The 17356-nt window shown below is 40.0% G+C and overlaps 1 protein-coding gene across 2 annotated transcripts in view; it reads right to left on the bottom strand.

Moving 5' to 3' along the window:
• Nucleotides 1–16168, bottom strand: part of aff4 (AF4/FMR2 family, member 4) — a 37260-nt gene extending 21092 nt beyond the window's left edge. The window contains exon 1 of one of the 2 annotated variants that reach the window (XM_058087139.2): nucleotides 15857–16168. Coding sequence is in view for 1 of the 2 variants with exons in the window: in XM_058087138.2 (XP_057943121.2) it covers nucleotides 6845–6861 (17 nt within the window). In the remaining variant the exon portion in view is untranslated. Of the gene's footprint in view, nucleotides 1–6844; nucleotides 7061–15856 lie in introns of those variants that run through there. The other variant, XM_058087138.2, reaches the window with a different exon arrangement.
• Between the last annotated feature and the right edge of the window lie 1188 nt (nucleotides 16169–17356).

Consider the following 17356-nt stretch of genomic DNA (forward strand, 5'->3'; position numbering starts at 1 on the left):
CCAATGGCTGCAAGTAGACGCCATTGCTAAAAAGACACCTGCGGTCACATTTTGTGGTAGTTCTGTCTATACAAGTAATTGTGTATCTGTCCTGAATGGACGACACTTAGGCACTAGGCCAAGGGTGGGGCAACTTTTTGACTCGCCGGCAACATTTGGTTCAAAATTTTTTACGGAGGGGGCGTCTATATATATATATAAGTGGCATCAAGCAGAAGGACGATGCAACAAAACGAAATCACAACACATCCATCGCAAGTTTAACGCATCACATAACTCGATAACTAAGCACTAAACATAACATAGAACTTGAAACTATTATTTGCCAAATGCCTGCAAGGCATGCCGGGTAGTCCAGCTGCAACAACAATATAAACTATGCAGAATAAAACATTGGGTTTCAATGTTTACTTGTTTACTTCTCTGACATGTTTTCGCAATCTCACAAAAATGCGGCTAAAGTACCACAAGTACCACAAGCTTCCCAGCATGCCATGCAGCAGGAATATATGGGTGTTTTTTCTGGTATGGGTATTTGTTTGTATGGTGCAGTGGGCAGGTTGTGTGTGTTGTTTGGATGGCTTTTTTTATACTTTTTTTTTTTTTGCATCTGAAGGTTTTGGTGACTCAAGCATGCGACAATACACTTTCCATGTTAAGGGTGGTTTTTTTTTAGGTTTGGCAGGTCTGATGTGGCCCACGGGCTGCAGTTTACCCACCCCTGAGCTAGAATATTTTCTGCTCTGCTGCGGTTCTATGGCTATCATCATAGTTTTCCTCTTTGCCATCACATATGCATAATGATTATTTATTCATTCATTCATTTTCTACCGCTTTTTCGCGGGGGTGCTGGAGCCTATCCCAGCTGTCTTCGGGCGAGAGGCGGGGCACACCCTGGACTGGTCGCCAGCCAATCACAGGGCACATATAGACAAACAACCATTCACACTCACATTCATACCTATGGACAATTTGGAGTCGCTAATTAACCTAGCATGTTTTTTGGAATGTGGGAGGAAACCGGAGTACCCGGAGAAAACCCACGCATGCACGGGGAGAACATGCAAACTCCACACAGAGGGTGGAATCGACCCCTGGTCCTCCTAGCTGTGAGGTCTGCTCGCTAACCACTCGCCCGCCGTGCTGCACTATAATGATTATTATTATTATTATAATTATTATTTTCAAGTCATATCTTTCTAGCAAAGCTTGGTTGGACTCTAAATTGTACAGCTTTTGGGGCAGATGTTCCACTCCAAATAGAATTTCTCCACCGGCAGACAATTAAGAGTTCTTTTTCTGTTACTCTGGAGAACAAGTGAGCCATAAAAGCATACTGGGCCCTCATTAGCGCGATCAAAGTGCTGTCATGCAGCACTACTTAACAGCGAGGAGACTGGAGTGACAACAAACACTTCCACATGTATTCTGACCACAATATGGGTCCAAACATTAAAGAAAAAAAAAGAGAAAAAAGTAAAAAAAAAAAAAAGCCTCTCGGTGTTGGGATTTTTCAATTCACACCAGGGAGAAATAACAAAACTGCCATAAATACGCCTAAGCAGGGCTCGACAATAACAATGTACCGATGGCCCGGGGCAAGTTAAACAAAATTGGGGCAAGTAAATCCAATCAGTGATATTCCCGTCGGGCAAGTGCACTTTGGCATGCCATACTGCCAAGAGTTTTTTTTTTTAAAGCGGTTCTTGTTGGGTGTTGGTAAAACACAGACTGCGTAATTCCGGTGGTAATTTGCAAACCGATCCTTGCAAATCTTGAAATGGACCAATCAGAATCGTTTATTTAGACGGCGGTCCGTAGTCCACAGTGCGCGTTTTACTCATACCCGTTCTTGTTCGCAATCGTTTGGCTACGAAAACATCTATCATGGCGTCCCTGCCAACATGGTCTACATCAGGGGTCTCAAACACGCGGCCCGCAGGACACTAGTTTGAGGCCCCCGCCTTGATATGAAAGTTTCATGTTAGTGCGGCCCGCGCAAGTTTGATATGGATGCTGTATGGTATCATGTACCCAGAAAAAAATATTACGTTTGATTAATGTTCATGTTAAAGGTTAAATAACTGTTAATAGTTATCCTCCCTATCTGTGTGGAAGTGGTAAGTTTTTGGCTATTTAAGTTTAAAGGAAATAACTTGGAGGCTACCGTTTAGGTCGCTAGCTCTCTAGTTTGCGAGTTAGCATGTGTCTCAAGACCCTGCAGTTGTGCAATATGTTGTAAATAAAAGAGTATAAATGTGACTATAGTCGTGTTTTGTCATGTCTACAGGGCTCTAATAATGCTTTGTTCATTTTAATCTGAAAAAAATAATGTCTACCCACCAACTATGTGTGGTTTCTTAATTTTTAATTATTTGCTGTTTTATTATAATTATATTTATTTATTACTGATTGATTGATTTTCTTTATTCTTGATTTTTTTTCTTATTACCGACACTGGTGTTTGACGGGTACAATTTAGTGCAGCTGCCAGGTGACGACCTGTGAGGCGTCTTTGTCTTAAACTACACACTCTCAGATATTTGTCTTCTTGCACAGTTGTGCAGCGTTTTTCTGTCCTTGTTAGACCCAGTTTGTGCTGCTCTCTGAAGGGAGTAGTTAACAGCATGGTAAGAGATTTTAGTTTTAGATTAGATTTTTCGATGGCTTTTCTAATAATCTATTAGCCTTATAAAATGATTAGCTTGGATTAGCAGCCATACCTGGAGATTGAGGCAGAGGACTGACAGTTGTTGATTGTAGGCTTTTATGCAAAAATGTAGATCTATCTTTCAAAATCATCTGATTTAATTTAATTTTTAATTATTTAAAAAATTTGAAAATTTATTTTTCTTTGTAAAAAAAAAAAAAAAAAAGTAGCAAGTGATCCCAAACATTTGAGCGGTACTTACTTAGAACGGCAAAAAGTATAATCAAACCTTTTTTTTGATGAAAGACAAGAGTCTAATCTTTCTTCCATGTTAATAAAGCCATAGAACACAATATTCTGTGTGCCTTGTAAAAGGGCTGCGATTGAATGACTTCAAAGAACATCCTGGCAGCAGAAAGGATCAGAGATTTTTACTGATGGAGTCAATCACTCATTTGAAGTCAGCCATCATAAAACATCAACACAAAGTGTGTTGATGGATGTTTGGACATGGAGAAATAAACCTAAATCACTGTCATTTACACCACGATTTAAATGAGCACTAATTACAAGTGTGGTGGTTATGGGGGCTTTTTTTTTTTTGCCTAACTCGGCTCTGCTTGAATGAAGCCTGCTTGTAAATCGCCATCCTGACTCATTTCGTATGCATCTCGCCGATGACGTGCCCCCGTTGAAGTGTTTCAGTTGTGAATTTGAGTCAGGCACAGATAAATGAGTCACAATTTGGCTACACGGTTCTCCACTTCAGAAGTGCGCAGCTTTTTTTTTTTACTGTACACACACAACTGTTATTATGAATACACCTCTTGGGATCTTGGTGTTGATCTCGGTCCCTGAAATCAAATTCAAATCTGTTTCCTTTTCTCCCGACAAGCCGCGTGTAGCAACAGTTGAAGTAATCCCTGCATGTTGTGTTAACGGGAGAGGTCTGAACCGTACATGCGTGCTCTTGTCAACAGACGTAAAATCTTTGTTGCTCTTGGTTGAGCTCAAGCGGCGTTGACTTAAAGCCAAGAGGTGACACGCCTGGCTGATTTTTACGCTTTTCTTTTTGTTTCAAAGCTTAGCAGGGTTCTACATTTAAAAACAAAAAATGACTTGTTCATGGGGAATCCTTAAGGTGAGAACTACTTGCCCGAACTTGCCCCATGTAAAATGAAAGGACTGCCGTAATGATATCATATATTAATATATGCTATACTCTTTTTATTTACAACATATTGCGCAACTGCAGGGACTTGAGACACATGCTAACTCGCAAACTAGAGAGCTGGCGACCTAAACGCTAGCCTTCAAGTTATTTCCTTTAAACTTAAATAGCCAAAAACTTACCACTTCCACACGGATAGGGAGGATAACTATTAACAGTTAATTACCCTTTAACATGAACATTAATCAAACGTAATATTTTTTTTCTGGGTAAATGATACCATACAGCAAGGCGGGGCCTCAAACTAGTGTCCTGGCCGCGTGTTTGAGACCCCTGCTATATATCCACCGCGGCACGATGTCATCAACTCGGCTTGTCTACATTTGATCATTTATACCGGTATAAGTCATTCTCTTATCATTGGAAGAATCTATACCGGTACATAGAAAATATCGCCCAACCCTAATATAATGTTTTTGGCATCGACCGTCGAGGATTATTAAAACTTGTAAATAAGTCTTTGGTATTTAAAGAGTTAATATAAGGTACTGGCAGTACTAGTGTTTTTCCTGAAAACGCAGTGTACAGTCGTGTCCACTTGTGTGACAGGTGAAGCTGTGTAAACAAGAGTAGAGCAGCAGCAAGAGATAAAGCTGAGAAAGCCAACGAGTATGCAGATGCAACATATGTATACATGAAAATAAGCCTGTCAAAGTCAGTTTGCAGCTGAATGTGTGAACGGGCCACTGTTGGCGTAGTGCTTAACAATCAAACCGACCCCCCCGGGGGCTCACAATCCCTTTGTAAACACTGCTCAAGTCCATTCGGCCCGCTTAATTGACCCGCTCTGTGGGTTTTTATTAGTTAGGCAGGGGGTAACACCCTGTCATACAACACTATTGTCAAGAAAGTCAGCGGAAGTGGAGGGTGAATTATCCCAGTTATGGTTTCTACGATACTTCTTTGTATTTAGGAGCTATAGCGCAGAATAATAAAGTACATTGGTGTGTGTTTTACTAGCAGTGTATGCGTCTTGTTTTAATAAACAAGGAGGAGTGCCAGGCTCTAAATTGGGGCTAGAGCAAGTTTATATGGTGATGTGAACCACAAGTCTGTTCAGGAATGCCGTTATATATAAAAACAATGGCACTGAATAGGTTTTCATCAACATTTCTTGGCATGTGTCAAAAAAAAACCCCCAATGTTTTCACTGCTTGTTTACATGGCATCTGCATTTTGAAGACTGAAACTTGTTGACTACATGTGTGCAAGTACCAAACACCGAGTTTGCTCGCGTTTCTCCAGCAGTTTGTATATTTAATATGACTAGCAGAGGCCCACAAGTAGAATTTTGCAACCCAAATGGACGTTGAGTATTTAAAACAGGGGTCTCAAACTCAATTTACCTGGGGGCCACTGGAGCTAGGGTCTGGGCAAGGCTGGGCCGCATCAGGTTTTCCAAAAAAAAAAAAACGCATTCATTAAAAACAGAAAAAAATACAAACTTTTTCAGTGCTTTGGTTCTGATTTTCTACAAGAAAAGCTCTGATAAAACATTCCACTGTTCTCTAATATCTTAATTTTTTATTTTTCTGCACAAAATAGATGAAAAATAAATAAACAAATCAAGAATAAAGAAAATCAATCAATCAGTAATAAATAAATATAATAATAATAAAACAGAAAATAATAAAAACTTAAGAAAGCACATATAGTTGGCGGGTAGACAAATTATTTTTTTCAGATTAAAATGAACAAAGCATTATTAGAGCCCTGTAGACATGACAAAACACAACTATAGTCACATTTATACTCTTTTTATTTACAAATATTGCGCAACTGCAGGGTCTTGAGACACATGCTAACTCGCAAACTAGAGAGCTAGCGACCTAAATGGTAGCCTTCAAGTTATTTCCTTTAAACTTAAATAGCCACTTAAATACCACTTCCACATGGATAGGGAGGATAACTATTAACAGTTATTTAACCTTTAACATGAACATTAATCAAACATAATAATTTTTTCTGGGTACATGATACCATACAGCATCCACATCAAACTTGTGCGGGCCGCACTAACATTAAACTTTCATATCAAGGCGGGGGCCACATTTGGCCCGCGGGCCACGTGTTTGAGACCCCTGATTTAAAATATGATTTTGGTTAAGATGCTCATGAGTGTGGTATTGTTCAGTTTTCAGTTGTTTAAAATATGTGGAACTGCTTCCGCACGGACTCCGGTTTCCTCCCACATTCCAAAAACATGCTAGGTTAATTGGCGACTCCAAATTGTCCATAGGTATGAATGTGAGTGTGAATGGTTGTTTGTCTATATGTGTGGTTGAAAATCACCGCCCTAGAGCAAGGACAAGCCGATACAAGTGGACAAAATGATTTATAATACTGAAACATGACATTATTTTGAGAATTGTTAGCCCCTGTGTTTCCCCCGTTTCTATGCAATATGACGGACTGGAAGTGAAGTTTGCGGCAGAGCAAAAGAAAATAATCACAGTGCAAACCGTTTCTCAGCAGAGGAAGTCTGTTTATAAGACATCATGTTTACAACAGCATAGCGGAAGGGAATGTCCACAAGTTGTACACGATAATGTCTTACACTTGTACAACAGCATCCAGACAACAAAAGACAACATAGTCAAGAAAAGGGACTAAGCAAGCACAATTTCATGCAAACGGTGTGTTTAATATATTACACAAGTGGCCGGCTCCATTTTATTGTAATCACTCTCCAGTGTGTTGAAAAGGTCAAAGTCTGCTTGAGCTGAAAAGCCAGTTCACTCTGTTCCTAAATTAATCAGCTCATCTGTCCCAAGCCGCGTAGGAGCCAGGTCACGTCTCTTACACGAGTGGATAATTTCACAAAAGATGCCAAACTCATGGTTAAGTGAATACAGCTTCTTCTGCGTCACACTGTCACTTCTGTTCTAAAAAAGGCTACCTGAGAAGGATCGGCTTCAAAAGAAAGGCCTTATACCGGTCAAATAGAGATAGAAGTTTCTTACCCTGACTGAAAGGCCATGGCCCCAAACAGTGAGACATTGGAAGTAGGAGTGTTCACAAGCGATTCACAAGTATTCCTGTCATGGCTTGTCAGCCTAAAAAACGTGTGTCACCACCCTCCTTCAAATCAACACCCGTCTACGTCTTCATCTGTATCTATGGGACATACAGCCCCCAAACAACTTTACGCCACGCTTGGACACCTTTTAGGTACAGTGCATTTCCTTAGACAGGAGACAAATCTGACTTCAGGAGGGGAGGCGACTGCTCTTCTCGGGATGTACCATGGTGGCAAGCGGCGGGGGTGGTCACATGCTATGTGGGCTGGTGAACAATGCAGTGTAAAAAAAAAAATAAAAGAACTTAGTGCTCATGTACTTTTAAAAAGCAGCAATTTAGAGTAAGTTTCGATAATGTGTTCCAGTTGAATAGGAAGTCGTTTGTTTACATGACAACTGCATTTCGGGGTCACAAGTTTTAAAGCAGGGGTCTTAAACGTGCGGCCCGCGGCCCAAATGTGGTCCGCAGGACACTAGTTTGAGGCCCCCCCGCCTTGATATGAAAGTTTAATGTTAGTGCGGCCCGCACAAGTTTGATATGGATGCTGTATGGTATCATGTACCCAGAAAAAATTATTACGTTTGATTAATGTTCATGTTAAAGGTTAAATAACTGTTAATAGTTATCCTCCCTATCCGTGTGGAAGTGGTAAGTTTTTGACTTTTTAAGTTTAAAGGAAATAACTTGAAGGCTACCGTTTAGGTCGCTAGCTCTCTAGTTTGCGAGTTAGCATGTGTCTCAAGACCCTGCAGTTGCGCAATATGTTGTAAATTAAAAAAGTATAAATGTGACTATAGTCGTGTTTTGTCATGTCTACAGGGCTCTAATAATGCTTTGTTCATTTTAATCTGAAAAAAATAATTTTTCTCCCCACCAACTATATGTGGTTTCTTAAGTTTTTATTATTTGCCGTTTTATTATTATTATTATATTTATTTATTACTGATTGATTGATTTTCTTTATTCTTGATTTGTTTATTTATTTTTCATCTTATTTTGTGCGGAAAAATAAAAAGTAAGATATTTGAGAACAGTGGAATGTTTTATCAGAGCTCTGACAAATCTTAAGTAACTTTGATCAATTGTAGAATTAATACAGCCACATGTGGAACACCAAGGTAGGTAGGAGTGCCAGTTTATAGTGGGCGTTCAGCACTTACTGTGCATTTTTTTAACGTTTATTATCAGTCATATTGGCTTCACGTTGACACCCCTAAGAATCACTAGCGCCAGCTAGTACATTTGTACAATCTCCAATTGTTAATGTTGCCGTCTAGACTTGCTGGACTTCTGATCGTGTTCATGTAAACTTGTCTTTCCCGGTGGTATAATATATATATATATATATATATATATAATATATATGAAACACTCCAAAAGTGACAAGAACTACCAATAACTTTTTCCCTCAATAACAGTAATTGAGAGCAGTAGTTATGTTTTTATTATGTAAAAACACTGCGTACCATACTGTGTGTAATGTTTTACTAAACTAAAAACATACAACATATCTTTAAGATGTCAATATAGCCTCTGACTCCATCATAAAAGTAAGTAAGCCTTGCAGTCAGCATGCAGGTCAAATACTGAGAACATCAAGTACAAAAAAGAGGCGAAGCAAGCAGTGGGGAGGAAGGGAGCGGAGCTCACCTCTGGTCTCAAAATGGAATAGTCCACTCTTGCGCCATATAAGGACATGTTATTTTACACCGCAAGGCCTCTCCTCCGTATGATGTCACTCCTCACAGGGAGGCCGAGCCAACCAGGGCCGGTCTTTCCGTCAACAAGTGCCCTGCCCTCCGTCCCTCCCCCACTGTACCCCTAGCACAGGGGTTAAGCGCCCGTGCAGCCTCTTAAAGTGACAGTGCGCTTATTTCCTAGGCACTCGACTTGTAAGAAACGGCTGACGTTTTCATCAGCTATGATAGGGCGATGACACATGATAAATGTGTCATCAGAGTATGATAAAGAGTAAACACAAAAACTTCTTTGGAAGTACACAGCACTACAAATAGAATTACTTTGCCATGTTGAGTGATGTGTGACGGTTCAAACGCTTCAGCAGAATTGTGGTTCATCACCAGGGAACCAAACTTATGAAAATGTTGATACAGCCATGTATCAATATTTATTTATTGTTTTAAACGATAAATGAAAACAAACAATACAACTGTGACTTCTGGACTGGAAGTCTTGAGTCAAACCGACTGTGACATATTGTCACAACCGATGAGAAAAGATACTATTTGGTTATGCAGCTTTTCTTAGAAGTACTGCACCGTTCCCACATGGCAGGGTGGAAAAAAAAACGCACCTTCCTTCGCTGTCTCTCTCGCTCTCTCTCTCTCTATTTAAAGGTCATACTTGGATTAAGTGGTCAGTTATTTTCAGCACATCAATTATACAGTATATGCCACTTACAGTCATATAGTAGAAGTGCGCGTTGGACAAATGGAATAATGCGCTGCCTGGAAAGCACAAAACCATTCCATTCTATTTGTTAATAGATCTCCTTCTTAAAACGTGTACAAAAGGTCAATGAATAGACGGAGCCATGTTTATTCCTTTAAACGACACAATCTGTAATGTTATATTTTTATATACTATCAGCACGTACAGTGGAATGTGTAGGTAGAAGCCGCATTAGCGCCACGGGTATTGTTGAAGCAAACCTGCTGACTGCATGCATTCCACAGGAGGGTCCATTGAATAGCTGCAGGCCTGCCTCATATAAACAGCTGTTTGGCTAGGAGAACCAACAAGACCCCATATACAGCCATGACAAGCACACTACTCGGTCACGCAAACCCCACTTGAAGTCAATAAAAATAGCCTTTAGCGAAAGGTAATCGTTGTTATTAACCGTAAGAGGGTTGTTTTCATTGCTTGTTTGTTAGCATAATTAAGCACAAAGTACTTCCTGGGGGAGTGGGCCAAGAGAAAACCCCTAACTTAATAAGTCAGAATCAAGACATGTCATTTAATTCATGCAAATGATGAAATTGTGACAGTGTAACCTTGGGGAAAAAGAAATGACATGTTGTCATACAAATAAGATCGATAAGAGCTTTTCTTCCCGTCACTCACACTCATCAGTGACCTCAAAATGTTGTTTAGCACACAACAAGGGAGGAGTTGTGATGCTAACCTTCAGATAAGGTCATGGTGAGCTTTTTATCATTGCAATCAACCAATTATTTCACAGACACGGCAAAAGAAATGGACTTGAACATGAGGGATCGTCTTTTGTTGTCCTATACAGTTAAACCCCAGTTTTTCATTCATTCCTCAAGAGGGTCGCGGTGGTGCTGGAGCCTATCCCAGCTGTCTTCAGGCGAGAGGTGGGGTACACCCTGGACTGGTCGCCAGCCAATCACAGGGCACACATAGACAAACAACCATTCACACTCACACTCATACATCATACATTACAATACAAATACATTTCAAGCATTAGAGCCCTCTAAATTTGAAATAACACCCCCATAGTCACTTTACCAACGACCATTCACACTCACATTCATACCTATGGACAATTTGGAGTCGCCAATTAACCTAGCATGTTTTTGGAATGTGGGAGGAAACCCGGAGAAAACCCACGCATGCACGGGGAGAACATGCAAAGTCCACATAGAGATGGCCGAGGGTGGAATTGAACCCTGGTCTCCTAGCTGTGAGGTCTGCGCGCTAACCAGTGGCCCACCGTACCACCACCCCAGTTTTTGTCACACATTTTTACTAAACATTTACCTTGGTTTTCATACGATATTGCACTTCAACGAGTCTGTTTGCCCAACAAAGCCCCACATGTTGCTGACCTGTGTGAGACTGCTAAATAACCTGCCATGGGACCAAAAAAATATGGGTGCTAGCAATTTGTTAAAGAAACACTATGGAAATCCGCATCAACAATAAGTTCCATCGTTATTCGTAATCATTTCTAATTATTTTTGCACCATTTTCAGGATGTAGAACTACAATTATTCTCTTTATTATGTATTTTCTGTTATAGGTCTTGTCTGGAATGGATTAATTGGATTAACATTATTGCCTCGGTTTTCATCTGACCTTCTGAAACAAATTTGTGACAAGAAATGAGTCTACTGTATTCATGTCAATACTGTACTTCAAGTCATAACAGTGATAATTGGCATATTCTCAAGAGTACACACGCTCATTCTGGCGAGGCAAGAGCTACTTGAAGGCACCGCAGTCTCAGCGGGTGTCACATTATTCGAACAGCAGGGCGCCGACGTGTGTTGACAGGTCATGTGACCATTTTGCATCACAATATCGACTAGAAACAATGATGTTAGGAATGTGCGTACTGATACACACACAGTATGACTAACACATCTACATTATTATCATTTGTATCTGTCAAAAGCCAGATTATCGGTATCGCAACACAGTCGTCTGTAACAATGTCCACATGAACCACGACTAGTACCGTAATATTAGCTGAGCTCCAGTTTAAAAGAGGCCTTTCTCGCTGCTCTGACACAAATGACACATTATTCTGCCTAAGCATTGTGGCTCGAGTGCTAGCGGAACATGACACACATACACAAACCCTCAATTATCTTCATTCCCAAGAAAAACTGCGTCACTCAAAGCCTCTCCGTTTTTGAGCTTGCTAAAAAGGACGGTGCGGGGGTAGGAATCACCCCCCCCCCCCCGCCCCCCTGTTTTGCACATGACTTTCTTCCTCCTCCGGCCTCCCCTGACGGTGCATCACTGGTTGATTAAGTCACAGCGACTTAGCTATCTGAAGAAGTACAACATCCATGCTAAACATTATACACGGATACACAAGTTCCTTGTTTTCTGCCATTTATAATGACATACTATTGTCAAAATGTTGTTTTTGGGTAACATCATAGTTTAGCGTACAGTATTAGCAGTATTGTACAGTATGACCACTTCCACACATAATGGGAGGAGAACTTTTTTTCACTCTATCAGGTTGTCGGACATGCCCTGGCTGACTACATGCAGTCTGACGACAAGATAATGAAGGAGAGATAGCCAGAGTACTACATAGAGTACTTATATATATATATATATGTTTGTCTTATCATGTATTAATTAAATTCTGAAAAATCCCGATACAGCAAGGGATGATTGTGCTATTATAATAAGAAGATGCTGTTATCTTATTACACAAATTCAACTAGCACATTTCCAACCCAAAACTAGATTATTCTGAAGATAAATATTATTTGTCGTTGTTTTGCTTGAGGCAGGGTTACAGAAATTTGCAATTCTTAGAGGTCACGCTAACTACAGTGTATAGGATAAGGTTGACGTTAAAAAAAACACACATGACTTTGCCCGTGGCTTGAATTATGTAATCAAACCAAAAGCAAATGTCACTGAATGTTTGTGGTATGACGGTGAGGAAAAACCTGATTGATGGCTTAGCTGTCTGTCAACATGTGTTTCTTTGCTCTCTGTCCAAATTCCTATTCAATTCACCTATTTGAAATGCTTACTTATAAATTTATGTATACATCTACACTGAGACACTAAATGTCATAGTAGTCATACAATTTAAAATGATATCAAAACTTTAGGGAAGTGTTGTCTTTTTTTTTTCCTTGGATTTTTCATGATATCTCCACAGAGGGGAGCGTAATGGCTAATCTCTTGTCAGCGTGTGCATCACACCTGAAGTTGTTTTGACAGCTAAAAACGTGACCTCTCACCCCCTCCATAAACGATACACCTCATAAAAGGTCATAATCGAATCCTGTTCCGCAACCCTCCGTGTCAAAGGACAACTAGCTTTCAGAATAATAATAATAATAATATGAAAACGATGATTAAGTGTGTGACATTAAAATGTTCCCTCGCTGTATCATCAGGACAACCACTTTTAAGGGTCAAATTATTTTTGTACTATGACAGTTTAGAATGTGAAAAAGCTTGACAAGCGACATAAACTTGCCTTTAGCGACGGGCCCCTTCCCTCTTCTTTGACTAACATAAATCATCGACAGTGAGCAACTTTTCATACGGCTCCTTTTTGGACTTCAGACATCTCCACTTGAACACTACGCCATCAACGGGCACGTAGTTTTACGATGCAGCGGGTTTAAGCTTGGTTTTATTACGCTTGGTCCAACCTCATTTTACACTTCTATTACGGTTGGGAATGTTTGCATGACATGTGAGCATACAAATATCTACAGTCGTGTTTTGTCACATTTTTGCTTGCTTGCAAAAATATGCTGAGGAGGTCGTCACAGACGTAAACAAGGAAGAGTTAGCACAATCTTGGTATGTTTGATAATGTTTTTGCTGGAGCCTATCCCAGCTGTCTTTGGGCGAGAGGCGGGGTACACCTTGGACTGGTCGCCAGCCAATCACAGGGCACATATAGACAAACAACCATTCACACTCAACATTCATACCTATGGACAATTCGGAGTCGCCAATTAACCTAGCATGTTTTTGGAATGTGGGAGGAAACCGGAGTACCCGGAGAAAACCCACGCATGCACGGGGAGAACATGAGAACATGTAAACTCCACACAGAGATGGCCGAGGGTGGAATTGAACCCTGGTCTCCTAGCTGTGAGGTCTGCGCGCTAACCACTAGACCGCCGTGCCGCCCTGATAATGTTTTTATTGTTAATTATTTATTATGGACATTTGGAAATAACAGTTGTTTGATTTAAGTGATGCGTTAAGCTGCCGTGGATGTGTTGCGTTTTCGTTTTGTTGCACCGTGAACAAGTATGTTGTTCCGCTTAATGGCCCCCCCCCTCACCAAATTTTGTGCCCACCTCTTCTCTAGGATCAATCGCTTACCGAGAATCAAAAAAAAAAAATCGGTAGCTGCAGCTACATGGACAGTTAAGAATGCTTAAATCACACAAAATGCCCAGATGACTCGCCTTTAGCTTTAGCTGTGTGTTTCCTGAAACGCCATGCATCATCAACAGGTAAATAACCTTTAGCTTAGCTTACTTATACAGTGGTTAACTTCTTTATACACTTACAGTTTATCACAGTTCAGTGTGACACGCGGGAAGTTGACTGACTTAACCGGAGACCATCATCAAATCTAAGCAGCTTTAGCTGAGCTTTATGACACAGTGGTTAACTTCTTTTTACACTTACACTTTAGAATGACCATTTGACCACCAAATGATGACTAGCTCACATTTTTGTATTGTAACACGGCTGTTAGCTTCTTTTTATGACAGCTACGAAACATAAAACCTGACCTGCCTTTAGAAACGTCCTGAGACACTATCATAGGGTGCCTATTTTTATTATTGACACTTTTTTTATTGATTTTTATTGATGTTGGCAACAGCTAGGGTTGTAAACGATAAATCGATGTGACCGGATAGATGGTAGCAGCCTCCTGGATTGATAAAGTTGACAGATACACATACTTATGCTAGTTCTGTCAACAACAACAGCGGCGACAACATTTACATTGTCCGTACTGTCTCAAACACGTGGCACTAGTTTGAGGCCCCCGTCTTAATATGAAAGTTTCATGTTAGTGCGGCCTGCGCAAGTTTGATATGGATGCTGTATGGTATCATGTACCCAGAAAAAATTATTACGTTTGATTAATGTTCATGTTAAAGGTTAAATAACTGTTAATAGTTATCCTCCCTATCTGTGTGGAAGTGGTAAGTTTTGGGCGATTTAAGTTTAAAGGAAATAACTTGAAGGCTACCGTTTAGGTTGCTAGCTCTCTAGTTTGCGAGTTAGCATGTGTCTCAAGACCCTGCAGTTGCGCAATATGTTGTAAATAAAAAGAGTATAAATGTGACTATAGTCGTGTTTTGTCATGTCTACAGGGCTCTAATAATGCTTTGTTCATTTTAATCTGAAAAAAATAATTTGTCTACCCACCAACTATATGTGGTTTCTTAAGTTTTTATTATTTGCCGTTTTATTATTATTAGCATGGGAGAAATTTAGATTAGGTGCGTTCAATGACCATCACAAAGACAGGACAAGTCGTCCCTTGCAACAAACAGCATAAAAGTGGAAAAACTGGGGGATTTCTCACTATATGTTATTTTATCTGATTGCCGGTTCTTACACCAGTACACAGCTGCCTATCATTAAAGAGTTCATGACCACTTACACCCAACCAACACCCCCCCCCCAAAAAAAAAACACACTCACACACACACAACCCACTAGCAGGTGTCAACAAAGATAAACAAGTTGGCTTCCCTGCCTTTTCCTAAACGATCAAGAATATCGTACTTGATATTGATCAGTGTCGATGCAACTGTGTGTGTTCACAACACTTTAGTGTACATACACCCCCCCCCCAAAAAAAAAATCTACTTCCTGAATTAGACATCAGCTGTCCTGTTGCTAGTTGCTTATGTTTTAGTTATGTCCTAATTGAACAACAAAAAAAAAAACAAGGAAACAGACCGGAAACAAAGTGGTAAACATTACTGGGAGCATTTAAAAAAACATTGTTCGAACACTTAAATTGAGGGCACTTTGAACGGGTGAGTCTATGTAGTGTAAACGCAATGAAGCATAATCCCTGATAAATGGCTACATAATATTATCTTGTTTGTGACAGAAAAAATACAAAACATTAGACGTTGTGACCTGTTAGCAAACATTCATTGCAGGCGCAAAAAAAACACAGTTGATGCTTGCTTCGTTCGCAAAGGAAAAGTGCACAAATAACGTATATTTAAAATGTTAAACGGTTTTATTTAGATGCAAGACTGTCCAAACATTTAGCCGGATGCTAATGCGCTACCTACATACCTGCATCTCGGCTTTAGCATAATGCTAGTAGCCTCCAGGGGCGAAGCTAACGGGCTAGCAAGCTCGCAAAACATTTAACATTCCCGCAGATGCTTTTAGTAACACTCGCTGGAAATGTCCTACAATCACTGCGAATCATTAAATGACAGAAAACACCATTTTATGACATAAGGCATTCTTACCTCTTGTCTTCTTTTTAGGCCCAAACCATTCTAGCTATTGGGAAGCTCTTTTCTTTGTCTTTTCCACTTCCAATTACACGCAAAATGGACCCAGCAAAAAAAAAAACAGCCCTAACAGCTAAAACACTGAAGCCGAACAGACGGTCCCCATCTTTTCCTAAATTAGCCGTGACATATCGAGTGAAAACCGAGTTAAAATCATTTTGGGACGTTGGTTCATGTTGTTATTCCAGGAAAGAAGTGCCTCCTAAGGTAAAAGGCTGCTAGCTAAGTTCAGTAGTCAGCAGGTACCAACAGACAGGAATGGATGCATGGAGGACAGAGAGCTTGCGTTGCGTTCAAGACCATCGGATAAAGTATCACTCACCGAAAATAACCCTGAACAAGAGGTATTTTATACAGAAAAGTGCATAAATGCACTTTGCATAAATACCCAATACGCTACTTATATTAAATTATTTGATTTATTTCATTGTTACATCACCATCGCAAAACGATTCACACAGCGACAACTGCTGCTTATTATCGATGTTGATAATTCCAATTTAAAATGCCACTTAGCAGTGACGCATAAATTGCTCAAGTATGACGTTCCGGGCTCGGCGTACATTGTCATACTTACGACTTACAAACATATTTTGAAGAAATTACACCTAATTTTCTTCAAGCCCGTTGTTTAATTTACGGGTATTATTAGATTTAAATAGTTGACATCACGTTTAACAACTTTCGTTTATGACTTTGTGTCTTGCATGTAGCAGGTGCCTTAAGATCAGCATGTCAATCATCTTTGGTGCTTCCTAGGTAATGCGTTTGAAAGTTTATTTTATTTATTTGGTATTTTTCCGCCACAAACGCCGCTGCTTCCTGCTTTGTTGATGAAGCAGCATGAGCACACGTTTGTGATTTTAGCGCCCCTAGTGGCAGCAATCGAAATGCCATTCAATAACCTTCAAAATATGAATTGCATTGCTACATTTTGCAAAAATTAATCCAGAATTTTTTATATTATATTATATTTATAAGTATCTACACAGAGAAATGGAACCGCTAGATTTTGTAGCTTGTGCAAAATCAGCACTTGGTATTGGATCTAATCCAGGGGTCTCAAACACGCGGCCCGTGGGCCAAATGTGGCCCGCAGGACACTAGTTTGAGGCCCCCGCCTTGACATGAAAGTTTAATGTTAGTCCGGCCCGTGCAAGTTTGATATGGATGCTGTATGGTATCATGTACCCAGAAAAAATTATTACATTTTATTAATGTTCATGTTAAAGGTTAAATAACTGTTAATAGTTATCCTCCCTATCCGTGTGGAAGTGGTAAGTTTTTGGCTTTTTAAGTTTAAAGGAAATAACTTGGAGGCTACTGTTTAGGTCGCTAGCTCTCTAGTTTGCGAGTTAGCATGTGTCTCAAGACCCTGCAGTTGCGCAATATGTTGTAAATAAAAAGAGTATAAATGTGACTATAGTCGTGTTTTGTCATGTCTACAGGGCTCTA

Source organism: Doryrhamphus excisus, linkage group LG21 (genome assembly GCF_037039965.1).
Source record: "Doryrhamphus excisus strain RoL-2023G ecotype Guam linkage group LG21, RoL_Dexc_Guam_v1.1, whole genome shotgun sequence".
Taxonomy (NCBI): Eukaryota; Metazoa; Chordata; class Actinopteri; order Syngnathiformes; family Syngnathidae; genus Doryrhamphus; species Doryrhamphus excisus.